Source organism: Diospyros lotus, chromosome 15, assembly GCF_014633365.1.
Source record: "Diospyros lotus cultivar Yz01 chromosome 15, ASM1463336v1, whole genome shotgun sequence".
NCBI classification, from domain to species: Eukaryota; Viridiplantae; Streptophyta; class Magnoliopsida; order Ericales; family Ebenaceae; genus Diospyros; species Diospyros lotus.
Genome location: NC_068352.1, coordinates 15,440,736 through 15,466,623, shown reverse-complemented (window position 1 = coordinate 15,466,623; position 25,888 = coordinate 15,440,736). Strand labels below are relative to the sequence as shown.

Here is a 25,888-nt window from a genome sequence, read left to right as displayed (position 1 = left end):
ATTAACATTCGTAACTAATTTTTTTAGCTAAAATTATAATTTAATTATGCACATATTAATTTATTGATCTTAACAATTCTAGGTTTGGAAATGTGATTTTATATCCCATAAGTTTTGTAACTTTATGTAAGAATAAGGTAACTTTATTAGAATTTATCTTTGTTTATTGTGAAATTATCAAAAAAAATTATGAATGATATTTGTTTTTGTTTGTTGATATGAATTAAACTAAAAAAATCATGGTTAAATCGAAACCGAATGGTTTGGTTATGATTTTAAAATTTTAAAATCAAATGAGTAATAGTTTAGTTTTGATTTTAGTAATTTAAGTTTGGTTTGATTATAATTTTGACAAAAATCAAAATCAAACTGAACCATTGACAACTCTAAACCTACCCCCACGGTTATAAACTTGCGTCTCTCCCTCACCCTCTCTCCTCCCCCCTCTCTCTATGAACGACGGAATCTGAAACTGCACCGGCGGTTGGTTCGTCATCGTCAGCTTATCTGCGGGAGTGGTTCATCGTCGCCGGCGGCCTCTTGAGCACAAAAGAAGTCTAACCAGACAGTGTCCATGTCCGGATAGGCGGGTTGAGAGAGAGAGAGAGAGAGAGAGAGAGAGAATGGTGGCTTCTTCTTCCACAGCGCGGCTGATGAAGTGTCTATCTCTTCCACTTCTTCCACCGTCACCATCACCCACTGCTACAATCCCTCTTCACGAAATGGCTTCAACTCACCGCAGAGGTCTCTCTCTCTCTCTCTCTCTCTCTCTCTCTCATGAATGAATGAAACTTTCAGCTACTGGTGTCTGTCTAAATTTCTCCATTACGTTGTATGCCAATCCTTGTTTGCAGTCCTTGCGGGTAAAATATGGGTTTTCCATTACTAATTGCCCGTTTTGTTTCAGTTGAAGTGTAAGGGTGATGAAGTTAGTAGTAGATGTAAAATATTGTAATTCCTCCTTTCTTTTGTTTTTATTATTATTTCTTTCTGGTTCAAAATTCTGCCTGTGGGTTGAGTAATTCGATCAACACTTATATTGCTCAAAGTGTTTCTTCACTCCAGAGCTAGTCCCAACCTCAAATAAAGGAGGGTTTTGTTTGAACAGCTAGTGTAAAAGTTGAAAGATCGGATACCATGAATTCTAGATAAAAAAAAAAAGTATTGTTGTAATAGAAGAAAAGATAAAGAGTTAGAAGCGAGATTATCATAAGAGGGTGGGGGTGACATATATTGAAGAAAAGATGCACAAGACGCAATTGAGATTGTTTGGACATGTAAGAAGAAAACCAATATACTAACTTCCTTTAGAACATTTAGAGAGAAAGGGTTGACTTTGATGGTGGTAGTTTTTTGAATGTGCACAGAGATATTATGTGCTCTGAGGGAGGGTGTTAATATCTTTTTATGGAATTAGACATATTATTAAGGGTTTATTTGTGATATCCAAGTTTTGATATGTTTTCTAGTTTAAACACAAGTTGAGTCAACCCTAACTGGTTGTCTAGTGTTCTTCAATTTTTATGTAAAGTTTAAACACTATCAAAGCAGAATATAGTCCTGTATTCAAATGTTACTATGAACTCAATTAGTGCCATGTGTTTATTCTAGTTATATAGTGAAGTCTAGTCACATGAGGGGCATGTTGAAAGTATAAATAATAATATGAAAAATAAAATTACCCCTCTAATAATATAAGCTTTTAGATGAATTAGTGACTGAAGATATGCTTGGAATGCCATGTGATGCTTATATATTCAAAGAGACTCGCCTAGCATTTCACTGCATGTCAACCCCTTGAGGAAAAATGTATAGTCTCCACTCAGCCTCTGGAGCAACTCCCTTATGCTTGCCTAGTGTATCACTCTCTACTAGTTCTCATGAGTCACTCTCTTGAGCAGATCCACTTGGCTCAGATTGTGTATTTCCCATCATTCCCTTAAGTGGCTCCACATGGCTTGGCTAGTGCATATTCACTTGTTCCCTCACTGGTCCAGCCCCTAACTGGGCACACGCAAGAGGCGCACAAGGGTGGTTTTAAAAAAAGACCTTCAGCCCCCATGCGTCAGCACATACACACTTCATGCTATCACTCAGACATTTCATTGAACAAGTGGCATGCATCCCAAAAGACATACTTTTGAACAACTGCAGCCGGCCAGTCCTATAGGACATAATATATGCACACACAAGAAGATAGGAGTACAACTTGCTCCAAGATCACTTAGTAGATCTCATAATTCTTCCTTTCTCTGATCACCAGCCCTTATATAGGCCACCTCACCAGCTAATGCACCAGCATGCCCTGCCACATGTTGTCCCGAGCTGCTAGTAGAGACTCCACTTCACACCAGCCTAAGGGCTCTTTTCTCTTTCCAAACATGCCTCAATGCTGTTCTCGATCATTATTAACACAAATCCACCAGAACATACCTTCCACTTCCCACTAATTTGGCCAATTTGTCTCTGTTGAAATAGATCTTGCCAAATTCACACACACACGATTTCCTCACACAGCCGAACACAACCCTTCACTACTTAACCCAGAACTGAAAATAGAAAGATACAAGAACACAACATCAAACCACAAGCACTCACACAACAACAAAAAAGGATTTATCCTGGTTCGGAACTCTTGGAAGAGATCCTACATCCAGATTGTTATGACCTTGCTTTCACTATCTTGAACAAATCGGAATACAAGATTACATATGCTGTTCGCACACTCTCAGCCCAATTACCAGACTCAGAACTAACCAGAGATTACAAAGAAATACCCTTTACTCTCAGCTTTGACAGCACATACTCTTCCCACAAGATAGACCGCAAAACCTTCTACACTAAGAGACACTCACGCCCTTCTATTTATAGAACATAGAGGGCGAGAATATAAGATAGAAAAATAACCGCCTACTGCTATTACAAGACTGCCCCTGATTTACATGCTTCTAGAAGTTTTATTCTAACAACTTCTAACTAACACTATACAACTGAGCCCTAGACTAATCCTTAAGCAAATATCTCAACAAATTCTCCACCATTTGCATAGGATTTGACTGCTTCAGGATAGCCACCTGCATGTAAACCATACCTGACTTGATCATTACCTTCACCAGCTTCTTCCATCATCTGGAGCAACTTCAAACAATGCTTTAGCTTTGCCATAGGAACTGCCTTTGTAAAGATATCTGCAGCATTATCAGTACCTGCAACTTTTATCAGAAAAATTTCCTTTTTATCTAATATCTCTCTAATAAAATGATGCCGCACATCTATATGTTTTGTCCTTTCATGGTGAGTTTGGTTTTTAGACAAATGTATGGCACTTTGACTATCACACATCAAAGTGGCATGCACTATAGATCCTAAGAGCTCACTAGTTAAACCTTTCAACCATATTGCTTCTTTAATTGCTTCTGAAACTGCTATGTATTCAGCTTCAGTAATTGATAAAGCTACTACGTGTTGAAGGCTAGATTTCCAGCTGATAGTAGAATTCCACAACTTAAATACATAGCCAGTTGTGGACCTTCTTTTATCTAAATCAGCAGCACAATCAGCATCTGAATACCCTATAATGCTGGCTGATTCTTCTATATTTGCTCCACCATAAGACAATACCATGCTGCTAGACCCTTTAACATATCTAAATACCCACTTAACTGCATTCCAATGTGCCTTGCCTGGATTTGCCATAAATCTGCTTACCACACTCATTGCATGAGCCAAATCAGGCCCAGTGCACACCATGCTATACATTAGACTACCCACAGCACTAGCGAAAGGTATTTTAGACATTTCCTTCCTACTTTCTTCATCTATTGGAGATTGATCAACAGATAATTTGAAGTGCTGAGCAAAGGGCATATTTACTGCCTTTGCTTCTGCCATACCAAACCTTTTAATTATCTTGTCTAAATAGGATTTTTGGGATAGGTACAATTTTCTATGCTGTTTATTTCGGGAAATTTCTATCCCTAGGATTTTCTTTGCCTCTCCTAGCTCTTTCATCTCAAACTCAGACTTCAATTTCAGCTTCAGCAGCTGAATTTCTTTCTCAGATTGACTTGCTATAAGCATGTCATCTACATAAAGGAGCAAGAAGATTGAAATACTAGGAGAAATATGTTTAAAATAAACACAGCTATCATAAGAACTTCTTTTATACCCTTGGTTGATCATCACCAAGTCGAATTTCCTATACCATTGCCTTGGTGATTGCTTAAGTCCATAAAGAGACTTCTTAAGCAAACACACCTTCTCAACCTTTCCTTTAGACTCAAAACCTTTTGGTTGTTCCATTAATATCCTTTCCTCTAAATCTCCATGAAGAAAAACTGTGGTAACATCCATTTGTTCTAATTTTAAGTTTAAGTGGGCAGTTATAGCAAGCAGAACTCTAATTGAGGTATGTCTCACAACTGGTGAGAAAATCTCATTAAAATCTATACCTGGGACTTGTGTGAACCCTCTAGCAACTAACCTAGCCAACCTAGGTTTTGAATTGCTTCCAGCACCTTCTTTGATTTTATAAAGCCATTTACAACTTACTACCCGCTGTCCTTGAGGCCTATCAACCAGTATCCATGTCTGGTTCTTCCTTAAGGATTCTATTTTAGCTTTCATGGCTTCTATCCATAATTTTGCATCTTTTGATGTCACTGCCTCATCAAATGAGAGAGGTTCTTCACCTGCAGCTTCTGATGCACTCGTCAGAGCATATGCCACAAGGTCTGCAAATCCATATCTACTAGGCAGCCTTCTGTTTCTAGGTTGTCTATCTCTAGCCACACTATACCTAGAGATATCTGGCTGATCACCTATACTGGAATCAACATCACTCTCTTCCGCACTTTCTTCATATTGGGCAGAATCTTGCTCACAAGAGCCCTCCTGGATATTTTCAGGAGCTGTTTCTTGGACTTTGATGCCTATGGACTTAGGTTCTTCTCTCAAGACTGACTGGACTTTTATTTCTGATACATCCACGGTTGATTCTTCATCAAATGTCACATCTCTAGAGATAATAGTCTTAGGCCCTTTGATGAGAATCATGGAGGGCCAACTAACAATGATGCAATCAAATCAGTCAATCCAATCAACCGTGTTAGAATTGGATGAATACTAATTCCTTTTTGACTAAGATTCTTATTTAACAAGATATTTACTTATTTCCTATATAGTTTAGGATTGAGTTAGTTTTATTATTCCAACTTATAGTTGGATTTGGATTAGCTTAGTTTTATTAATCCAACTTGTAGTTGGATTGGGTTACTATTGTTATTCCTACTTCTATTTGGAGTGGGCTAACTAAAACCCATTATATTTAGGATTTGGATTTTTATTAGTTTTCAAGTAGAATTAGGATTTAATTATTTTGGCCTATTTAAAGGCTTTACCATTGTGAAAAAGGGGAGAGAAGATTATGAATTGAATTTGAGATATTTCTCTTTTCTATATTGTTCTTCAATGAACATAGTTTCGAACTTATCAAAGGAGTGATTTCTTTGTGGCGTTCAAATTTTGAACTTATCAAGGATCTGGGCAGTCTTTGTGGCGTTCAACAACACAATTCTTGGTTCTTGTTTTCGCATATCAACGGGTCTAGATTTTAACATAATCTAGGTTCTTGGTTCGTGAATCAACGGGTCGAGAATTATTTGCCTTATATCCGATTTTGGCTTTTCTGGGGTTCGTTTCAATCTTTTGTGGGTTCCTTTGGCTTTATTCCATCGCGGGTTCGCATCAGTTGCTGTTAGAGTTCCGAAGCGCGTATCACCCTTCTTCATCAAGGTTCCACAGTTTATAGCCTTTAACTCTAGTGGGATATCCAATGAATAGACATTTCTTAGCCCTAGGATCCAGCTTACCTTGCTTTATATGAGCATAGGCAGGACACCCAAATACTCTTAGGTGGTCTAAGGATGGTTTGTGACCTGACCATCTTTCATAAGGAGTTTTAAACTCAATTGCAGCAGATGGTGATCTGTTTATCACATATGCTGCAGTTGTTACAGCCTCCCCCCAGAAAGATTTAGGTAATTTTGCATGAAATAACATGCATCTCACTCTTTCCATTAGAGTTCTATTCATCCTTTCAGCCAACCCATTTTGTTTTGGGTTTCCTGCGGCTGTTAAGTGCCTAACTATTCCACTATCTTTACACATTTGAGAAAATTCTTTATTGCAGAATTCTAACCCATTATCAGTCCTAATGGTTTTAATAGACTTCCCCATTTGGTTTTCTATCATCTTTTTCCATGCTTTAAAAGCTTCAAAGGTCTGATCCTTAGTCTTTAGGACATATACCCACACCATCCTAGAATAGTCATCAATGATAGATAAGAAATACCTAGAGCCTCCATGAGATTGGACTTGAGATGGCCCCCAAAGATCTGAATGTATGTAATCTAATGGAGATTTGGACAAATGAATTGCTTTCTTGCTGAACTTAACTTTGGCAGCCTTTCCATAAATGCAAGTCTCACATTTTTCGAGTCCTGCAACCTGCCTACTAACCATAATGCCTTGATTTGCTAGCTCCTTAAGGCCTTGTTCACTAATATGTGACATCCTTAAATGCCATAGTCTAGCTTGTGACTGGGCACTTTTGCTAGCTATAGCGGCTTCCCCACATAGAGTGGTTGCTTGCAGAATGTAAATACCATTATGAAGAATTGCTTTTATACATATTAGAGAACCCTTGGATATCTTCAAGACTCCACCATAACCCTTAAAACTAAGGCTATTTCTATCCAGTTCTCCGAGAGAAATTAAATTTCTCTTGAGTTCTGGAACATGTCTTACAGCTGTTAGGGTTTTGAATGATCCATCATTCATTTTAAGTCTTATATCCCCAATCCCTAGTACTTTTCATTCATGATTATTTCCTAGCAAGACCTTCCCACCATTAGATTCTTGATAATTTTGAAACCAATATCTTTTAGAAGTCATATGGAATGAGCAACCGGAATCCATGATCCAGTCAATGTTTTCTATGCTTTCGGAGGCAACCAGTGCTTTAGCACTCTCATACTCGAATTCACAAACACTGCCTCCTTCAACAGATTTTTCTTGATGATATTTTCTTTTCTTGGGGCAATTTCTTTTAATATGGCCCTCCTCATGACAGTGATAACATTTAATAGGCCTTTTTTTCTAGATTTTGACCTAGACCTAGACCTTGACCTACCTCTTCCCTTGTTATCTTTCTTATCATTTTTAGACTTGACGGTGAGGGCATCTCCTGGGGATAATTTTCCTTCTACCTTATTCTGCAATTCTTTCGAGTTTAGGGCCCCTATAACATCATCTAGAGATAATGTATCCCTCCCATGTTTTAAAATATCAACAAAAGTCTCATACGTCCTAGGAAGAGAATGAAGCAAGACTAATGACTTATCTTCTTCCTCATATTTCACGTCTATGTTCTCAAGATCGAGGCAGAGTTTGTTAAACTCATCCATATGATCTTGTAACTTCTTACCATCTTGCATTTTAAAAGTAAAGAACCTGGCTTTAAGGTAGAGGCGACTGGATAATGATTTCGTCATATATAAGCTCTCCAGCTTGAGCCATATCTCTGCAGCAGACTTCATCTTGGATACTTCTCTCAAAACTTTGTTGCCGAGGCTTAGGATTAAAGTGTTGTATGCCTTCTTGAGAATCTCTTTCTTTTGTTCTGCCGAGTAGTTCTTAGGCATCTTGGCTTCACCTTCTAGTGCTTCCTCAAGGCCAAGATTGCCGAGGAGAGCACTCATCTTCATCTTCCAGAGGGCAAAGTCATTTTGCCCATCGAATTTCTCGATGTCGTGTCTGGATGAAGAGGGAATGGATGCCATGACCGCCTCCTTGGGTCGAAATAGATCTCGCCAAATTCACACACACACGATTTCCTCACACAGCTGAACACAACCCTTCACTACTTAACCCAGAACCGAAAACAGAAAGATACAAGAACACGACATCAAACCACAAGCACTCACACAACAACAAAAAAGGATTTATCCTAGTTCGGAACTCTTGGAAGAGATCCTACATCCAGACTGTTATGACCTTGCTTTCACTATCTTGAACAAATCGGAATACAAGATTACATATGCTGTTTGCACACCCTCAGCCCAATTACCAGACCAAGAACTAACCAGAGATTACAAAGAAATACCCTTTACTCTCAGCTTTGACAGCACATACTCTTCCCACAAGATAGACCGCAAAACCTTCTACACTAAGAGACACTCACGCCCTTCTATTTATAGAACATAGAGGGCGAGAATACAAGATAGAAAAATAACCGCCTACTGCTATTACAAGACTGCCCCTGATTTACATGCTTCTAGAAGTTTTATTCTAACAACTTCTAACTAACACTATACAACTCAGCCCTAGACTAATCCTTAAGCAAATATCTCAACAGTCTCCATATTGCAGGCTTCCTAACTCAATCAGTTTCAGGGCATTAGTGCTCCAAACACCTCTTTATACCTCAGATAATGGAGGGGAAAATCCCAGAACTACCCTCCATAAATCAACCCTACTGTTCAACACTAAGTAAAATTTTGGCTACCTGTTTCTAGCACAGTGTGCTCAGGTGGCCTAATATGGCCTAATTTTGTAACCCTCAAATTAGGAATTGTATCAAAATTTGATCCACGCGATACCCTTACTATTCAACAGTAAAAATTTGATCCACGTGATACCCTTTGTTTGCCTAAATCACTTCAGCATTCTGCCAAAATTTGGAACTGAGATCTATTCATTTGACAACCTGAAGACGCAAAATTGGTTTCCAGACCAATATGGACTGCCTGAATTCAGACATTTCTTTGAACGCCTGGTTGCACTCTATTTTCTAGGAGTTTCTTGGCCAATTCTGATCCAATTTTTTTTCCTAGGCATTTCTTCAAGCAACCTAAGGCCATTCCATGGCTTTAACTGTAATTACTATTTTGCCCCCACTCTATACTGCCAAGGTCACCCTAGGTCCTTAAATGACATTTTTCATTAAGTCTCCCAATCACATTTGTGAAATCAACACCTCAACCAATCAAAATTAACAAACCACAATTGACATGTTTTACAAGACAAATTAGGGACTTTTCATACCTGTTCTGGCCATTGATAAGGAGGCAGCTATGGCAGCTTTTGTTGTGCAGAGAATGGTTGCCTGTCATGAACATAAATTACACTTAGGATGCACTTAAAGGACTGGGAGTGTTGGAGTTTGTACTGTTTTGAATGGTATATGCAGCAGAGGGTGGCTGAAGATCACAATTCTGTTGTTTGGGTGGTTGCGAAGAATGAAAAGTTCATGTTCAAATCTTTCTACTTGCCATTACTAGGAGGCAATTGCAAGGGTTAGTTGTGGTCTTCAATTTGGTTTGCAGCAAACCTGTTAGGGTGACCCTGTTTTGTTTGTCATGTAGTTCCTGACAAGCTCTCCATGGATCATTTGATCAATTGGTGTTGCTTATATAAGCAAAGGTGGAGAGATGGTGTCTCATCTTTTTGACTATGTTGGCAAAGGATCTTTGGACCTCATTCTTACGTTGCTTGGGATGTGTTTGGGTTTTTCCTGAAGGGGTCTATGAGGCCTCATATAGTTGGTGGCTAGGTGTCTGTCAGGACTCTAGTCCTAACTAATGTTTTCTTTGAAGGTAGAATTGGAATTTAAGGGAGAAATAGGAAGAAATAAGGGGGAGACAAACCAAAATGAGGGAGATGGACAGAAAATGGGGGGAAGACTGGGAGAAATGGGGGAGAAATCTGACAAAATTAGGGGGAAATCAAAGAGAACAATAGGGAGAAATGAGATACTTCATAATTCATACATTGACATCCTCAGTCATGAGGGTTATGGCTGTATATATAAGCAACCCACAATTCTATAGAGCAATTACCATTACTCCACTTCTAGTAACTGCTCCTTAATTACTACATAACCTCCTAAATCACTCAATAACTGAGAATAATCACATAATAAAAGCAATACCTAACTAATTCTGCAAAATAAGTAAAAATAAAAATAAAAATTACAAGTTGGTGGTGACATTCCCTCCCCCTTAAAAGATTTATTGTCCCTAAGAAATCTCAGCATTTGGCCTCACTTCTTCACCCAATCTCTGCTTTCTCTTTCTGATTCATCATTCTTAGACCGTTCTTTCTAGTGATTTCCTTGATGGTGCCTAAACAATCAGCCAAGTCTGTTACCAGTCGAGAACGAATGTTAACTTCTTTTTCCTCCTCCTCACTGGCTCTATCCAACAAATCCTTCATTACTAGCTTTGCATTGACCTCAGGTAATGGAGGGGTACCTATTCTGTCAAGAATAACAGGCTTGAAATTTTCAAGATCCGGAGTTGGTGTAATTGTAACCTTATCCAACGGCACAACATCTTTTGTTGCCTGCTTGCTGGTGTACCCCAAGGGTCCATCTTCAACTGATATCTCTTCCAATGGTGTCACTATGATTTTTCCTGCAATTGCCATTCCTTTCTTGGCATCCAATTCAGGATGTTTCTCAACTTCTTGTAAGTTAAAAATTTGAGTAAGGACTCTAGCGCCTGCTTGAATCGATTCTACAGTAGAACTTGAAAGAAATTCTACTGATAGACTGACTTGAAATCTCTTTGAAATCATAATCATTAAGTTGTCTAACTTTTTATTGAACTCTTCCTTAAATACTTTCTCTAGCAACTGAATTCTCTCAAGAGTTCTTATGGCCATCTGTACAGTTCAAATTCTTTAAAATTCACTCTGAACAGCATCTGTAATTGCTTCCAGTAAATCTATAACTGCCTTGATCCTCTTCTAGAAATCGGCTTGTCCTGCTTGCCTCCCAAAGTCTGCTTAGAAATACCTAGATCCAACCAAGAACTGGACAACTCTAACTAATGTTTTCTTTGAAGGTAGAACTGGAATTTTAGGGAGAAATAGGAAGAAATAAGGGGGAGACAAACCAAAATGAGGAAGACTGACAGAAAATAGGGGGAAAACTGGGAGAAATGGGGGAGAAATCTAACAGAATTGGGGGGAAAATCAGAGAGAACAATAGGGGGAAATGAGAGATTTCAATAAATTCTTCATAATTCATACATTGACATGCTCGTTCATGGTTGTATATATAGGCAGCTCACAATTCTATAGAGCAATTACCACTACTCCATTACTAGTTACTGCTCCTTAATTACTACATTACCTCCTAAATCACTCCATAACTAAGAATAATAAGATAATAAAAGCAATAACTAACTACTTCTACAAAATAAATAAAAATAGAAATAAAAATAACAAGCTGGTCGTGACAAGTGTCATAGGATAGTGATAATGTAAGGCTAGGTAGATGGTGCTTCTGTGGTTTGAGGCTCATTTCAGGTGAGAGAAGGAAACTTTTCAAGGAGTTGATAGCCTTTTTTAGATTGGAAAACTAGTTTTCTATTTTTTATAATTTCTTTTTTGGTAGAATGGAGCCTTCTTTTAACATTTCTCTGGAATTTATTAATGATAAGCAGCTTGTAAAGTGTCAGGTTCTCAGATCTGACAGGTAAATTCTCTGCTAATTGAGAGAATTTAGGGCAGAAATTAGGAAGAAATTGGAGAAGGGGAAAGAGCAGAAATTGGTGAGAGAGAGAGAGAGAAGCAAGATCAAGAGAGAGTCAAGAGAGAAAGATAGAATGTTATTTGAAAGTGTACTTCGATGATTCTTTCTTTCATTTGGATTAGTTTATATACTAATCCAACATAGGCGGTAGTGAATGATTTGGCGCCAATGAGGCTGCCATTTCAAATGTAAAACCTTTTGTAGCTTGCTATAGTACAACTACTATAACTACCAGGCCAAAAGTACCAAATAGCCCTCATACAAGTATTAAGTTCCTGACATAAAGGTTCATAATGATATTTTTTTATTACTACACCTCCTTTTCTGTATGTGGTGGTATCCCCTTAAAGATTTCGAGAAATATTCTATTTTTAATTGTCAAAAAAAAAGTAAAATAAATAAATAAGTTGTGGATTCATGGGCCTTGTGGTTGGCTAAAATATGGAGTTGGTCTGTTAGGTATTGCAAAGGTTGTCCTAAAAAAGGGGAAGACCCAACTCTTCAAGAATGGAAGTCCAATGGTGTACAGTGGGGCGGTTGATAGGATAATTGGCAGACCACCTCCCAAGACTGGGGATATTGTGCTGGTAGCTGATGGGATGGAGAAGCCAATCGGTTGGGGTTTGTATAATTCTGTTTCTATGTTCTGTGTTCGCCTCATGCAGCTAGAAGAGGAAGCATCAAGGTGCATATCCAAATAATTCTGTTAATACACTTTTATTTCTTAATGCTGAAGACTAATTAGTCTAAATATCACAGAGATCCTTCCTGTGCGTTGAACATGGAGAAACTTCTTGAAGCAAGAATTCATGCAGCTACTGAGTTGCGTAGGAACTTGGGGCTACCCTCTGCTAGTACAAATGCGTATCGTCTTGTTAACAGTGAAGGAGATAGGTAGATTTCTTGTTTGTTTATAAACTCGGCCCACTGAATTTATACGTCTGACTGAAGACATTCTATTTTGTTTAACACTGTGAGGTCAAGGAATCTTTTGAAGTGTTTTTCTAGCTTCTCTCTTAGTACACATGCATAAAACTATATGTTTGCTCGGGCTTACATAGCTGAAATTGTAGCAAGTAGCTTTTTTGTTTATTCATTTATTTTGCTGCTGTTCTCTGTGACTGTAATGAATTAATTCCAATTTATTGTCCAAATTATTAGGTCAACAATTAATATTTGCTGCAGGCTTCCAGAAGGTGGGGCTGTGTTAGTTTAGTTCTTCCGTGAGGGATTTAGTGAATTTTATTGACTCTTGATTAGTTTATTAATCTTCCTTCAGAATGGGGTCCTTTAACTTGTTTAGATCAAGGGAACTCATCTATGTCCCATTCTGATAGATATCTTGTTCTGATTGGAAAAGCCATTGCCCTCCAAATACACTGCAACTCACTACAAAAAATTGTCAACCAAGCCTATTTTGTTTTCCGACGATGAGCTTGAATCCAATATCATAAGAACTCCAAAATGGAAGCTGTCATCACCTAATGAAGGTCAAAAGTGTAGAAATGCCTCCAAATATTATGAATCATTATATAGTGAAGCCTAAGATGATTAGGAGACATCCATTAATTTGCTAAACTTCTTGTTGTGGAGTAAGAAACAGACTGTGGTAACTCAGCGTAGTGGCGAATCTAAATACAGAACCATTATGTGTACCTTAAGCGACTTAAGTATGGTTAAATCAAATTTTTGCTGAGCTTGAAGTTCAATATACACTGTCTATATAGTTAATGCATCAATGAGGAAAAAGTGTACATTGTTTCCAGTCCACTGCTTCACTATGGACTAGACACATTGAGGTTGATTATCCTTTCATTCTGGAGAAGATGTTACAGAATGTTATCGAACTAATCATATGAAGGTGGAAGATTGGCTTGCAGATTTGTTTTTCAAATGTGTTGGGGAGTTAGAATGAACTTTATTTGTAAAGAACTTGGAACATATGACATATATGCACTACCTTGAAGGATAGTGTTAATAGGAATTCATGTAATTAAGTGTATTATAAGGGCATAGTTGCAGTATCCATGTATATGTTTTCTCTCAATATAAATATAAGTTGAGAGATCTTAATTGGGTGCCAAATATTCCTTCATTTTCTGTGAAACTTAGAAGAGGAATCACTTAAAAACTATGTTCCTCAAATTAATGGCTTTGCTTGGAGTTTGTTCTAATATTTTTTCACATGGAAAGGGAAAATTCAACAGTAGCAGAAAGCCCTTGGGTGTGATATAAGGAACCGTCCAAACCATGCGTTATACTTGAACTACTAATGAAATTCACCTATAACCATCTACAAAATCCCTAGATTCCACCAATCTATTGAATCCACTATTACTGGGTTGTGTTGAATTTGTCCAAGTATATGGCACCAATGCTGATTAACCTTTGGAACTCCACCAATTGAAAGATTGAATCTTCTTAATGAAGATGACCAGATTATGGAATATTGTATCTTTTTCCTCAAGTCTGGGATATCATATCTTTTATAGATCAGAAAATTCACTTCACTCAACACCTTTCCAGAATGATCTGGCATGTCTTTTGTTTTTGCTCAGCATATTGCTCTGCAATTGCTTGAGAACATATCCAGTGCGTAGCTAGCAGTAGCTGTTAGTTATCTAACCTAGTCAGTACCTGTCTTGCCGTAACTATTGTAAACCATTAACTGCTTTTTTTCCCCTTCTGGAACCCTTATCTTTTCTGATCCTGCAGTAGCATGTTATCACTTAAACTGAAATCTTATTATTCTTAGGCTACACATATGTGCTACACCTTGAAACTCGATAAATGTAACCAAACTCTCACCAAATATTCAACAAAACCGCGAGTTTGATTAATTCCCTCAAATTATCTGGATATTGGATTTCCCAAAGAATTGGACCTAATTCAACTTAACTTCATTCAGCTTTTTAATGTACTTTAATTTTTTACTTGTCTAATTTAAATAACAGTTTCTTCTTTGCTGCAGGTTGTCAGGTCTTATTGTTGACATCTTTGGAGATTTCGCTGTAATAGCATCATCTGCAGCTTGGGTGGAGAAGTACAAGTCAAAGATAAAAGCGTGTGTCAGTAGATTAGATGGAATCAATTATATAAGCTGGAGATCATCTATTGAGATCCTAAAAGAAGAAGGAATGGATTTATCAAACTCTATGGAAATATATCCGCCTATTGCTCTTGAAAGGGTAAAGGTAAATATCTTTTTATTCATATGTCCAAAATCCCCATAGTGAAATCTCTCTCCGAATTTCATTTTCAAGAACTGATTTCCTTGCATGATGGTCGGTGAATCGATAATGTAAATGTTATGTGCCCTCAATGCCATCAAGCTAGTTAAATAAGAGGAAACATGAGTGGACCTCAGTAACACACATTAACTAATATGTGTGCCAGTATCCCTGTTTCTAAACATGCAAATGACAAACATAGAATTTAAATCATGGAATCAAATTCATCCCTAATTTCCTTGTACATGGTTTATTCTAGTTCATTCTTTCAATTTTTTGTCATTCAATCTGAAATTAACATTTAACTTAAATATGAAGCTATTTTTTATAATCATACTAAGCTCAAGCATGATTATGACATCCAGAAGAGGAATACCTTGAACTTGATTTATATAAAACCAATACAATGGAATTTTATTAACACTTAGCCTGTAACAACAATCACAAGGTGTAATCCCACTAGGTGGGGCTGGCTGCATGTGAGGCCATTTACTCTGCAAGGCCACTATATCCTATGTCATGTTTAAGGATTTCCCACCACATTTTACAGTTGATATGCTAGTGAGGATTTGACTAGGGTTGAGTTCTAAGTTATCTTCTTGTACTTAGAGTTCCATGGCTGAGCGAGGATTTTACTAGGTTTAAGTTGTAAATTGTCTACTTGTCTTTGAGTTGCTTGGCTCGGCCATACAAATAGATTTGTTTTGGGTGTTTCCTCTAGGGTTTTTGGCGTAAAAGTTTCTATTATCATTCAATATGACTTTTTGTTATTTGTGGATGCTTGAATGCACAATTTTATGTTAGTTAACTAGCAAATTATGCAAATCTGTCTCCAATTTTTTGCTTTCATTGTCTATGAAACATAGTCCAAAAAGTTGAAATGGAAACAAGTAGTAAGTTAATATCAAGAGTTTAATACATTAGTCACTAACTATATACATATATAGTTTTTTCCCCCCAATTCTATACATGTTGAGCTTTTCCACTTTAATGTTATTTATTCCATGTTGACATGCCTTTTTTTTTTTTCCCTTTGTGACAGGTTGTGGAAAATGGAATTTCTTATTTAATCTCTTTGGAGGGCCAGAAGACAGGATTTTATGCTGATCAGCGTGTAAACCGTCAGTTCATATCCAAAATTTCAGATGGCCAGAGAGTTCTTGATATGTATTGCTACAGTGGTGGTTTTGCTTTGAATGCAGCACGAGGTGGTGCTAGAAATGTCATCGGTATACATTCATTTCTATATTGGTTCACTCCATTGATCAACTTTCTTATTGGACATGTGAGTTTAATAATGATAATTGTTGCTCTAAAATTCTGAGGGGCACAGTTGAAATTTACTGCTTCACACTTATTTGGACTTATTCATGTATGGATGCCACTTGAAAAGGTAAATCTGCATAAAGATATTCAGGCTTCATTCTTTCGATGTTTACTTAGCAAAAGCTCAGTAAATTCATTACATTGTACCATTTTGAAAAACCATCCAGAATAAAGAGATGGGGATTAATGTTACAAAAGCTATGAGGTTGGCTGCGTTGAAATTCTGTGGTGAACTATGTATGTTCTGCTGATTAGGATAAAGCCTAACAAAACATCCTCATAATTTCTTGAAAGATTGTTGGTACAATGATTATCAAATTTATTAATGACCATAACTCTGTTACCCTGTCTTGTGATCATCCTGTTGCAAGTGACACTACTGTATCCAACGTGTTGTGGAAAATCAGGAAGAATGCTACCTGGAATCTTTATGAAAAACAGCTTAGCCTTTTACAAACCCTTCAGTTTAGGTGAACATTCCGAAAGGTTCCAGTTTCTATCTAATACAGGATAGAGTGTTTTACTCAGAAAGAGTCCCTCAGAAAAACCATGTAGCTTGCACAGCCAGAGAGAAGTGTGAAAAAGCTACTGGAGGTCCACAGGTTGTCAGTTTAGTGGTATATATTGCCACTATCCCAACAAGTAGCTTCAGATTCAGTTATTTTCACTTGAAGCTTCATTTTCTTTGAACTTCACTTTCCCGTGCCTTGATATCATGTGCACACTGCTGGTCACTATATGTTTGCTGTTAGAACAAACAATGCCAAGATTATTCAAGTTGAATTGATTCACTCAATATCTGCATCCCACCCCCCCCTCTCCAGGTGTTGATTCCTCATTGCCTGCTCTGGAGTTGGCCAGGGAAAATATTGTTCTGAACAACTTGGATCCAGGGAAACTATCATTTTTAAAATGTGATGCTGCTGATTTTATGAAGGATGCTCTGTCTAGGAATGAAACATGGGACATCATTATCATGGATCCCCCTAAACTAGCACCTCGAAGAAAGGTAATAATTATTTTATGTACTGTTTAGTTCAACAAATGCGGTAAGAATAATACTCTATATAATCAAGTAATGGAGCTCATGTGAGATTGACCTACCCAACTTGCCTTCAGGTCAAATATGTATTTTCTTTCTCCTTGTTGATTTCTTCAAACTAACCTACAGAAATTGGGTACTAATATGGGAATTGACAACTTTTTTACCTATTACATGTTTGTTATTTTTGTTGGGTTAATTATTTGAATGGAAAACTGTATCCTACCTTAATCCAGCCCGCCCTGGTTTTCAGTCTCAGACCAGAGTAGTTACTTTAGATTTGTTTATTGTTGGAAAAATTGAAATATTGATAGCCGAAAACCAGGTGATAAGGTTGTTGGAATATTTTCAAGTTAAAGTGATAAGAGATAAGAGAAGGCCACAAGATAAGAGGATAAGGCTCTGAGAAAGAAGGGGATTAAACAGTCCTTAGAAGATAATTCCAGCAGAAAATTAAGTTTAAGTTTTGATTATCTTATCATATCAGAATTTAAATGTATCTTTGTATTCTAGGAAGATATTTCAATTGTATTCAAGTATAAATACCATACTAGAGATTAATGAAAAGCAGGAAAAGCAGTCCTCTTTCAATTGAGTATTCTTCCTACTTGTTTTAATCCTTCTCGGATACTTCATCTAAGGTACTCAACTACATCCTCTTGGTATTCAGCTTGATTGAAATTATTCATGGTATGTGAGCCAGCGATGGCCGAGATCGATCCTCTTACCAATTCCTCATCATCCACTTCTCTAGAGAGTACAACTTCTTCTATTCCAAATCCTGTCCAGCCCTCATCTCTCGACAACCATTCCTTTCAGATCACTCAATCCAAGTTAAATGGAACCAAGTTCAGAGAATGGTTCCAGTCTGCTTTTCTTATTCTTAGAGGTAAAGGAAAAGCCGGGTATGTCACTAGTGCAATTCCAATGCTAGCCTCAACAGCCTCGACTTATGGTGCTTGGGATGCAGAAACTTCCATTGTGATGGCTTGGTTGATCAATTCCATGGAGTCTAAGATTGGGAGAACTTACTTATTGTACAAGACAACCAAAGAAATATGGGAGGCTCTACAGGAGATATACTCGGATTTGGAAAACACATCACAATGTTTTGAAGTTCGATAAAAAATCTGAGATACTCAACAAGGCCACAAATCAGTCACTGAATACTATGATTTATTGATTGAATTATGACAAGAGATGGACTTATTTTACAATCAGGATTGGCACTATTCCAAAGATAGTGTCAAATTTACTCAGATGCTTGAAAAGGATCTTTGATTTCCTTCTGGGGTTAAACAAAGAGTTGGACAAGGTATGTGGCAGGTTATTAAGTGCCAAGCCTATTACGATCCAAGTGCAATTCTGAAATTTGTGGTGGATAAGGCATTAGCCAATTGTATTAGTTAGTTGTTGCATTGTCAATTGTACCCCTTGGTTAGGTTGTTAGCCGAAGGGAAGAGCCTATATACCGCTAAGATGTATGAGGATGGGAATTCATGTGAGTAATAACATAATTCTTTCCCTCCTAATTATCTTTCCCTCGCAATTCCCTCTCTCTCTCAAATTCTCCCTCCAAAACTCTCGTCTTTCTCTCGGATATTCTAGAATTCCCAACTTGTTTGAGTCTCATCTTAGAGACTTAACATTTTTGGTATCAGAGCTGGTGATCCCTAGAGTAGACTCAGCGTTGGTTGTAGAATGGCGAAGAAGATCATATCACAGCGAATTGTGACCGAAGAGCGGTTACAAATTTGATGGTGGAAGGAACGAGGTTGAAGCAATTGGAATCGACAATGGAGGCACTGGAGTTCAGCATGACACAGACTCACGGAGCTGTCACACAAAGCAGGGAAGATGTGGTGGTGATCAAGGAAGGAATGTGTGAGGATATGACGGCCTCTCAAGAGAGCATGTAGAGGAAATTAGAGAGACATAGGGAAACGATTGAGGAATACGGCCAAAGGATCAATAACATGTTTAACATGCTGTCCTTACTCCCTCAATTCTGGCTGCTGCCAGAATTTCCTCCCTGATTAGTAGCTGATTTAGGTATGGCCAAACAAGGCATCCTCCCTAGGTCCCCCAGAGTGGTAGAGGCTGGAAATTCTCCTGATGATGAGCCAAGAGTTCAAGTAAGAGAAATATCCTCCCCTAATACTAATCACACCCCTATGTTGAGGTTAGAGATACGTCTATTCGATGGATCCATGCCTAGGTAGAGGTTTTGCTGTGTGAGTGTTTTTTCTAGTTTTATAATGTAGCTGAACATCAAAGGATTACCTTGGCCACAGCCTATTTGAATGGCATGGCTGATTCATGATTTCAAGGATGGTCCAGATCTAGACGGATGGATTGATTTTGCAAAAGAATTGTGTAAGCATTTTGGGGAGAGGAATATGGTTGACGTGATTCAAGAATTTAACAAACTTAAACAAGAGGTATCAGTTACCGATTGTCAAGAGAAATTTGAAGAATTAGGTGCTCTAATGTGGAATTCCCAGCCCTCCCTTACAAAGCAATATTTTGTGTCCAGTTTCATCAGTGGCCTACAAGATGAATTGAGGTCCATGGTAAAGATGATGATGCCAACCATAGTGAGACATGCGGCAGAAAAGGCTAGGTTCCAAGGGTTGACTCTAGAAGCTATCTTTAAGAGAAACAAAACTTTGACTAGGCCAATTCCTTTTGTTAGCCACCTGACATGAGGTAATTCTCGAGCCTTAGTGGCTGAATTGACTCCAAGTGTACCTAAGGGAAACCCTAACCAACTTGCTGACAAAACTACTACCATGGAACAAAGGAGGTTGATGGGATTGTGCTACAGATGCAGGGAAAAATATAGCCTTGGTCACCAATGTAAGAGGCAACTCTTGAACATGGAAGGAGAGGATGTGGACAGAGCAAATGGCATAGAAGAAGAAGACGAAGAGGAAAAATGAGAAGTTGCAGAGAACACACTAGAGGAAGAAAAGGGGAATAAGGATGGAGAGATCTCTTTCCACGCATTAAGAAGGGGTCCAACTAGAAAGATCATCAAGGTGAGGGGATATGTTGGTAAGAAGAAACTCATGGTATTGATAGACAGTGACAATACTCACAACTTCTTAAATGAAGCAACTGCCACTGAATTGCAATGTAGGATGATAGCCACCACCCCTAGGTGATAGCGGCTAATGATAACAAAATGTATAGCCACTATAAATGTGTAGATTTTAAATGGATGATGCAAGGGCAAGAATTCAGAGTTGAGTTGAGGATTCTGGAATTGTGGGGCTATGACATTATTCTAAGGGTTGATTGGATGCGTACAACTAGCCCCTTAACATTTGACTTTAATAAGTTAGAAGTTACTGTAAAAATAGGAGGCAAGAAGTTAACATTAGTAGGGAGTCTGGAACATGGAGAGTGCAAAATGATCAAAGGGAAGAAACCATAGAAGTTGATACGATGTAAAGGGGAGCAAATCTCACAATTGTATTCAATACACGTCGTGGAATTGGAAGGAGTAGAAGTGAAAATGGAAGAGAGGAAGTCTCAAACAACTATAAGCCCTACTACTATTTAGCTTTCCATTGAGGTACAACTTCCCAATAGCTTGCACTTACTTTTAACATAATTTAAGGACCTATTTGTTGAACCCAATTCCCTACCACCCCAAAGGCCATTAGACCACTCTATACACCTAAAGCCCCATTCCACACCTATAAACATCAAAGCCTACAAATACTCACTAATTCCTATGTTCTATAACATGGTCACGAATCAGTTTGGGGTGGAAATTAAGAAACTAAGGTCTGATAATGTCGAAGACTTCTTCAATCAATCCCTATCAAGTTTCTTTCAACAAAAAGGGATCATCCATGAATCCTCTTGTCCTTATACTCCTCAACAGAATGGAGTGGCCAAGAGGAAGAATAACCATCTACTTGCTGTTATTAGAGCACTTTTGTTCCACCACCATAATGTTCCTAAACATTATTGGGGAGAAGCAGCTCTAATAGCCACGTTCCTTATCAACAGATTGTCTTCTCAAACTCTTGAATCTCATAGCCCAATCCAACTCCTAACCAAACACCGTCCTGATGTTCATGTCACTAGCTATTGGAAACCTAAAGTCTTTGGGTGTGTATCATTTGTTCATGTCCATACTTCTAATAGAGGCAAATTAGATCCTCGTTCTCTAAAATGCATTTTCATTGGATATTCCTCTACCCAAAAAGGTTACCGGTGCTACCACCCCCTTTCTAAAAAGTTCTTTATGTCAGCTGATGTGACGTTTGCTGAAAACATGCCTTACTTTGACCATTCTCATCAAAGTCAAAATCCAGTCTTAATAGATAGAGATCAGATTTCTTATCTACTTGATCTTGATCTATTATCACCCTTCCTTCCATCAACTGGTCCTAAGGATTCATCAGGTATGATTCTGGAGAAGCCCTTACTAGGTACTCCTCGTCCACTACAGGTATACTCAAGGAGGAAAGAGCTGGTTTCTTCCCTTATGTAGGTCATAGCAATTCTAGTCTTGAACCTATTGCTGCCAACACTGACAAGTCCAACAGTTCTCCCAAGAACTCTCCAAGTAATTCTTGTATTGAACATTAATGCTTGTTGATGAGCCTATTGAACCCTTGCATGAAATGAAAACTTCTAAGTGTGATCTTGATTGGCCTATTGCACTTAGAAAGGGCACTAAAACCTGTACCAAGCATCCTTGACATTCGTTTCTATCCTATTTCAGATTGTCATCTCCATGTAAAACCTTTCTAACTAGCCTTCATACCATTCCTATTCCCAAAACTTTGTCTGAAGCTATAAGGAATGAAAATTGGAAGAATGCCATGAAAGTCGAGATGGCAACCCTAGAAAAGAATCAAACATGGGAATTTGTTCAATTACCTAAAGGAAAACACTCGGTGAGTTGCAAATGGGTCTATACAGTGAAATATAGGTCTAATGGGACATTGGATAGATATAAGGAAATGCTAGTGGCTAAGGGATACGCTCAAGTGTATGGGGTAGATTACCTAGATACCTTTGCACCAGTTGCAAAGTTAAATGTAATTAGGGTTATCCTGTCCTTAGCTGCTAATCTAGGTTGGCCATTGCAGCAATATGATGTAAAAAATGTATTTTTGCATAGGGATCTAGAAGAAGAAGTTTACAGACTTGCCACCAGGATATGGCCAAACCATTCGGGAGAAGGTAGTGTGCAGATTGAAAAAGACTCTATATGGCCTAAAACAATCCCCAAGGGCCTGGTTTGGCTGGTTTACAAAGGTGATGGTTACCCTCAGGTATAGACAAAGCCAAGGGGACCATACCCTATTCATTCACCCCTTGGCCATAGGGGGAGTGACAATGTTAATAGTGTATGTGGACGACATTGTGGTCATCGGAAATGATGAGGAAGGTAGGAATAAACTCAGAGAGTGTTTGATTAATGAGTTTGAAATAAAGGAATTGGGGAGATTGAAATATTTCTTGGGCATAGAAATAACACACTCAAAGGAGGGCATCTTTATTTCTCAGCAGAAATATATTGTGGACCTCCTAACCAAAACTAGATTGCTAGGTTGTAAGGCGACAAATACTCCAATTGAACCTAATCACAAGATAGGAGAGGCTCTTGAAGACAGTGTGGTTGATAAGTGGTCCTATCAAAGGCTAGTTGGAAGGCCGATTTACCTAGCTCATACTTGGCTAGACATTGCATATGCAGTAGGAGTGGTCAGTCAATTCATGCATAATTCTAAAGAAACTCACCTAAGAGCAGTGTATAGGATATTACGTTACTTGAAAGGGACACCCAGGAAAGGAATCATGTTCAAGAAAGGAGAATGCACGTCACTTTAGGCTTATACGGATGCAGATTATGCAAGATCCATAGTGGACAGGAGATCCACATCAGGTTATTGCACTTTCCTAGGGGGTAACCTTGTGACGTGGAGGAGAAAAAAACAAAGTGTAGTGGCTTGGTCAAGTGCAGAAATGAATTCAGGTCTATGGCTTTAGGAGTGTGTGAGTTACTTTGGTTGAAAATATTGCTTGATGATCTGAAAATCAAGTGGACAACACCTATGAGACTCTATTGTGACAATAAATTAGCAATAAGTATTGCTCACAATCCAATCCAACATGACAGAACTAAGCATGTTGAAGTGGATATGCATTTTATCAAGGAAAAGTTGGATAGTGGCCTGATTTGTACTCCATACATCTCCTCTAATGATCAGGTTGCAAATATTTTAACTGAAGGGTTACTTGTAGCTGTGTGTCAAAGGATGATCAGCAAGCTTAGAATGGATGACATCCATTCTTAATCTTGAGGGGGAGTATCAACGATTGGAGATTGATCTTGTCCTTATTCTCGGACAAGATCAAATCAGCATTGATTATTAATTGTTTCATAGAACAGAGAATATATCTTCTAGATTTAGATTGTTGTCTTTCCATTAGTTATAGTATCCTAAAGTTGTATAGGTTTAGTTTCTTAGAAACTTCCTCATCTAGTAAGGAAGTTTTGTATATAATTTGATCTATCCGTCAAAGGGGAATAAGATTGAAACCTTCTGTTCACGTCTTCTTTGACAAAAACAAATACAAAAAAATTGATTTCAAAATAAATATAAAAGATTTTGTAAACATTGAAAGCATATTTATCCATTGGCATTGATTGGATTGATCATTTTCAATTTCCAAAGATAAAATGTAATTCATTTTCAAATGCCAAATATATATAGTTTTTCATCATCAAAGGCAAAACAACAAAATCTACCCTATTGCAAACATGCTCTTTTCAAACTGAATGATACCTTTTGGTACCATGACAGATCATAATCTGATTCAAAAGTTTTAAGCTTTGAGAAATTGGAGCCACAAGGTATTTCAAGTTGACAAGTGTTACTAGTTTTCTAGGGATCTTATTATCATGCTGCTTTTCCTATCAGATTCACAATATATGTTTAGACATTTTTTTTCTAAATTCTGTAATGCAACCAGGAATGTGATTTTTTATTTTTGCCTAGATTGGGAAGATGGCATGTGCAGCATCTAGTATGTGTATCATTCAGCCTCAAGTCAAGGAAGATCTTTTATGCATACCACACTGCAATCCTTTAAAGGAGGCTTCCATATTGTTGTTTGATTTGCAACTTAATTACTCTCTTAACATTCCAATTGTTAGAAGCATTAAGGGCTTGGTAGGATGTGTAGGCATTTCTTCTCTACGAAAAAAGAGAATCATCTTCAACAACTATATTTTTTTCTCTTTCTATGTTTTGGGTTATTTATCTGGGTAATACTCGATCCAGGTTCTACAAAGTGCATCTAGTTTGTACAGAAATTTAAACGCTTTGGCAATGCAATTAACAAGAAGGGGTGGTCTACTTATGACTTGCTCATGTTCTGGAGCTATGACCCAAAGTGGAATGTTCTTGCACACTCTTCAGGCAAGTAACTTCTACTGTCCTTGTGCTTACACTTGGTTAGGATAAGTTGTAGTTGATTATGAAGATGATTTTCTTTTAGCCAGGCTGCGGCATCAGCTGCCAGGAGGAAGGTCACAATTATACGTCAGGCAGGAGCAGCTTGTGATCATCCTATTGATCCATCATATCCAGAAGGAGCTTACCTCTCCAATGTCTTGCTTAGAGTGCTATGAAACTTGAATCACCTAGACCATCTAACCAAGCAGCCCCATGGGCCTCAACTTGCACTTTGGCCATTGATGTGGTGATTTACTTGACGCAAAAGAATCTGGGAGCAAAGAAAGATGCTGAGAGGCCTATACTGCAAGATAATGGGTCATGTATTGCTTAGGCCTTCTTAAATGTAGTCATTGTTTCATATGCAATTGTAAGCATCTAATAGATTATTAAAAGCTAGGAAGAAACACTAACCATTTGAAGCAACATGATAGATGGGTATTAAACAGGTGATCAGTTTAGCATGGGAAAATGGTTTCATAAGAGGTTAGGCTTGCTTTTTATGATGCCAGTGATGGTGAACACTAGCCTTCTTAGTTTATTGAAGGCATCTTATATAGCCCTCTTAACGAATATCTACAGCAACTGAATGTCTAATGTATTCCATTTGGACACTACTATATTGGCTGACTTAGTGTGCTGGCTGGGTCAGCTTAGTCCGAAAACCCACTTTCACCCCTGTTAAAAAGTGGCATCTTCTAATGTAAGCAAAGGTATGAGTGGGTGATCATCCACTCCAACCCAATTGGCACATGGGGTTGGCCCCTATTTAATATTAATTTTAATATTATGTATTTTTCATGATATTACTAAACATTCTCAACTTATAAGCAATATCACAGTGATGAAGAGGACTTCCCTTTGAAATTGAAATTCCTTTTAAGTTGCGTTTGGATGGAGAAATTTTAAATGTTATTTAGAATTTATAATTTGAACTATTTGCATTTCAAATTCTCACTTTAAATGAAACTCTTCTTTGGTGTCATTTTTTTTTTCTTTCTATTTTTGGGTTCAAATTCACACCAAATTTGAATTCAAAATCAAATGATTTCAACAAGTATATATCTAAATAATAAATTTAAATTTTCAAATAAGAAAGCAAATGACCCGTCCAAATGGAATCTTAAATTGGCCGTTTGAATTTGAGACCTCATGGAACGTGCCAAGATTTGAAAACCTTGACGCCTTTTCAGGGCACCAA

The 25,888-nt window shown here is 37.8% G+C and overlaps 1 protein-coding gene across 2 annotated transcripts; it reads left to right on the top strand.

Moving 5' to 3' along the window:
* The first annotated feature begins 406 nt into the window (after window positions 1–406).
* LOC127792407 (uncharacterized) lies at window positions 407–25,503 on the top strand. 2 transcript variants are annotated; one of them, XM_052322882.1, is made up of 8 exons: window positions 407–744; window positions 12,059–12,284; window positions 12,359–12,493; window positions 14,571–14,793; window positions 15,872–16,058; window positions 16,980–17,164; window positions 24,514–24,651; window positions 24,731–25,503. In XM_052322882.1, exons 1-8 carry the CDS (start codon window positions 624–626, stop codon window positions 24,794–24,796), a joined length of 1,281 nt encoding a protein of 426 aa, XP_052178842.1. In that variant the 5' UTR covers window positions 407–623; the 3' UTR covers window positions 24,797–25,503. The 2 variants fall into 2 exon arrangements, with proteins under 2 accessions (XP_052178842.1, XP_052178841.1); XM_052322881.1 differs by having other exon boundaries at window positions 408–744; window positions 24,735–25,503.
* Window positions 25,504–25,888: the final 385 nt, after the last annotated feature.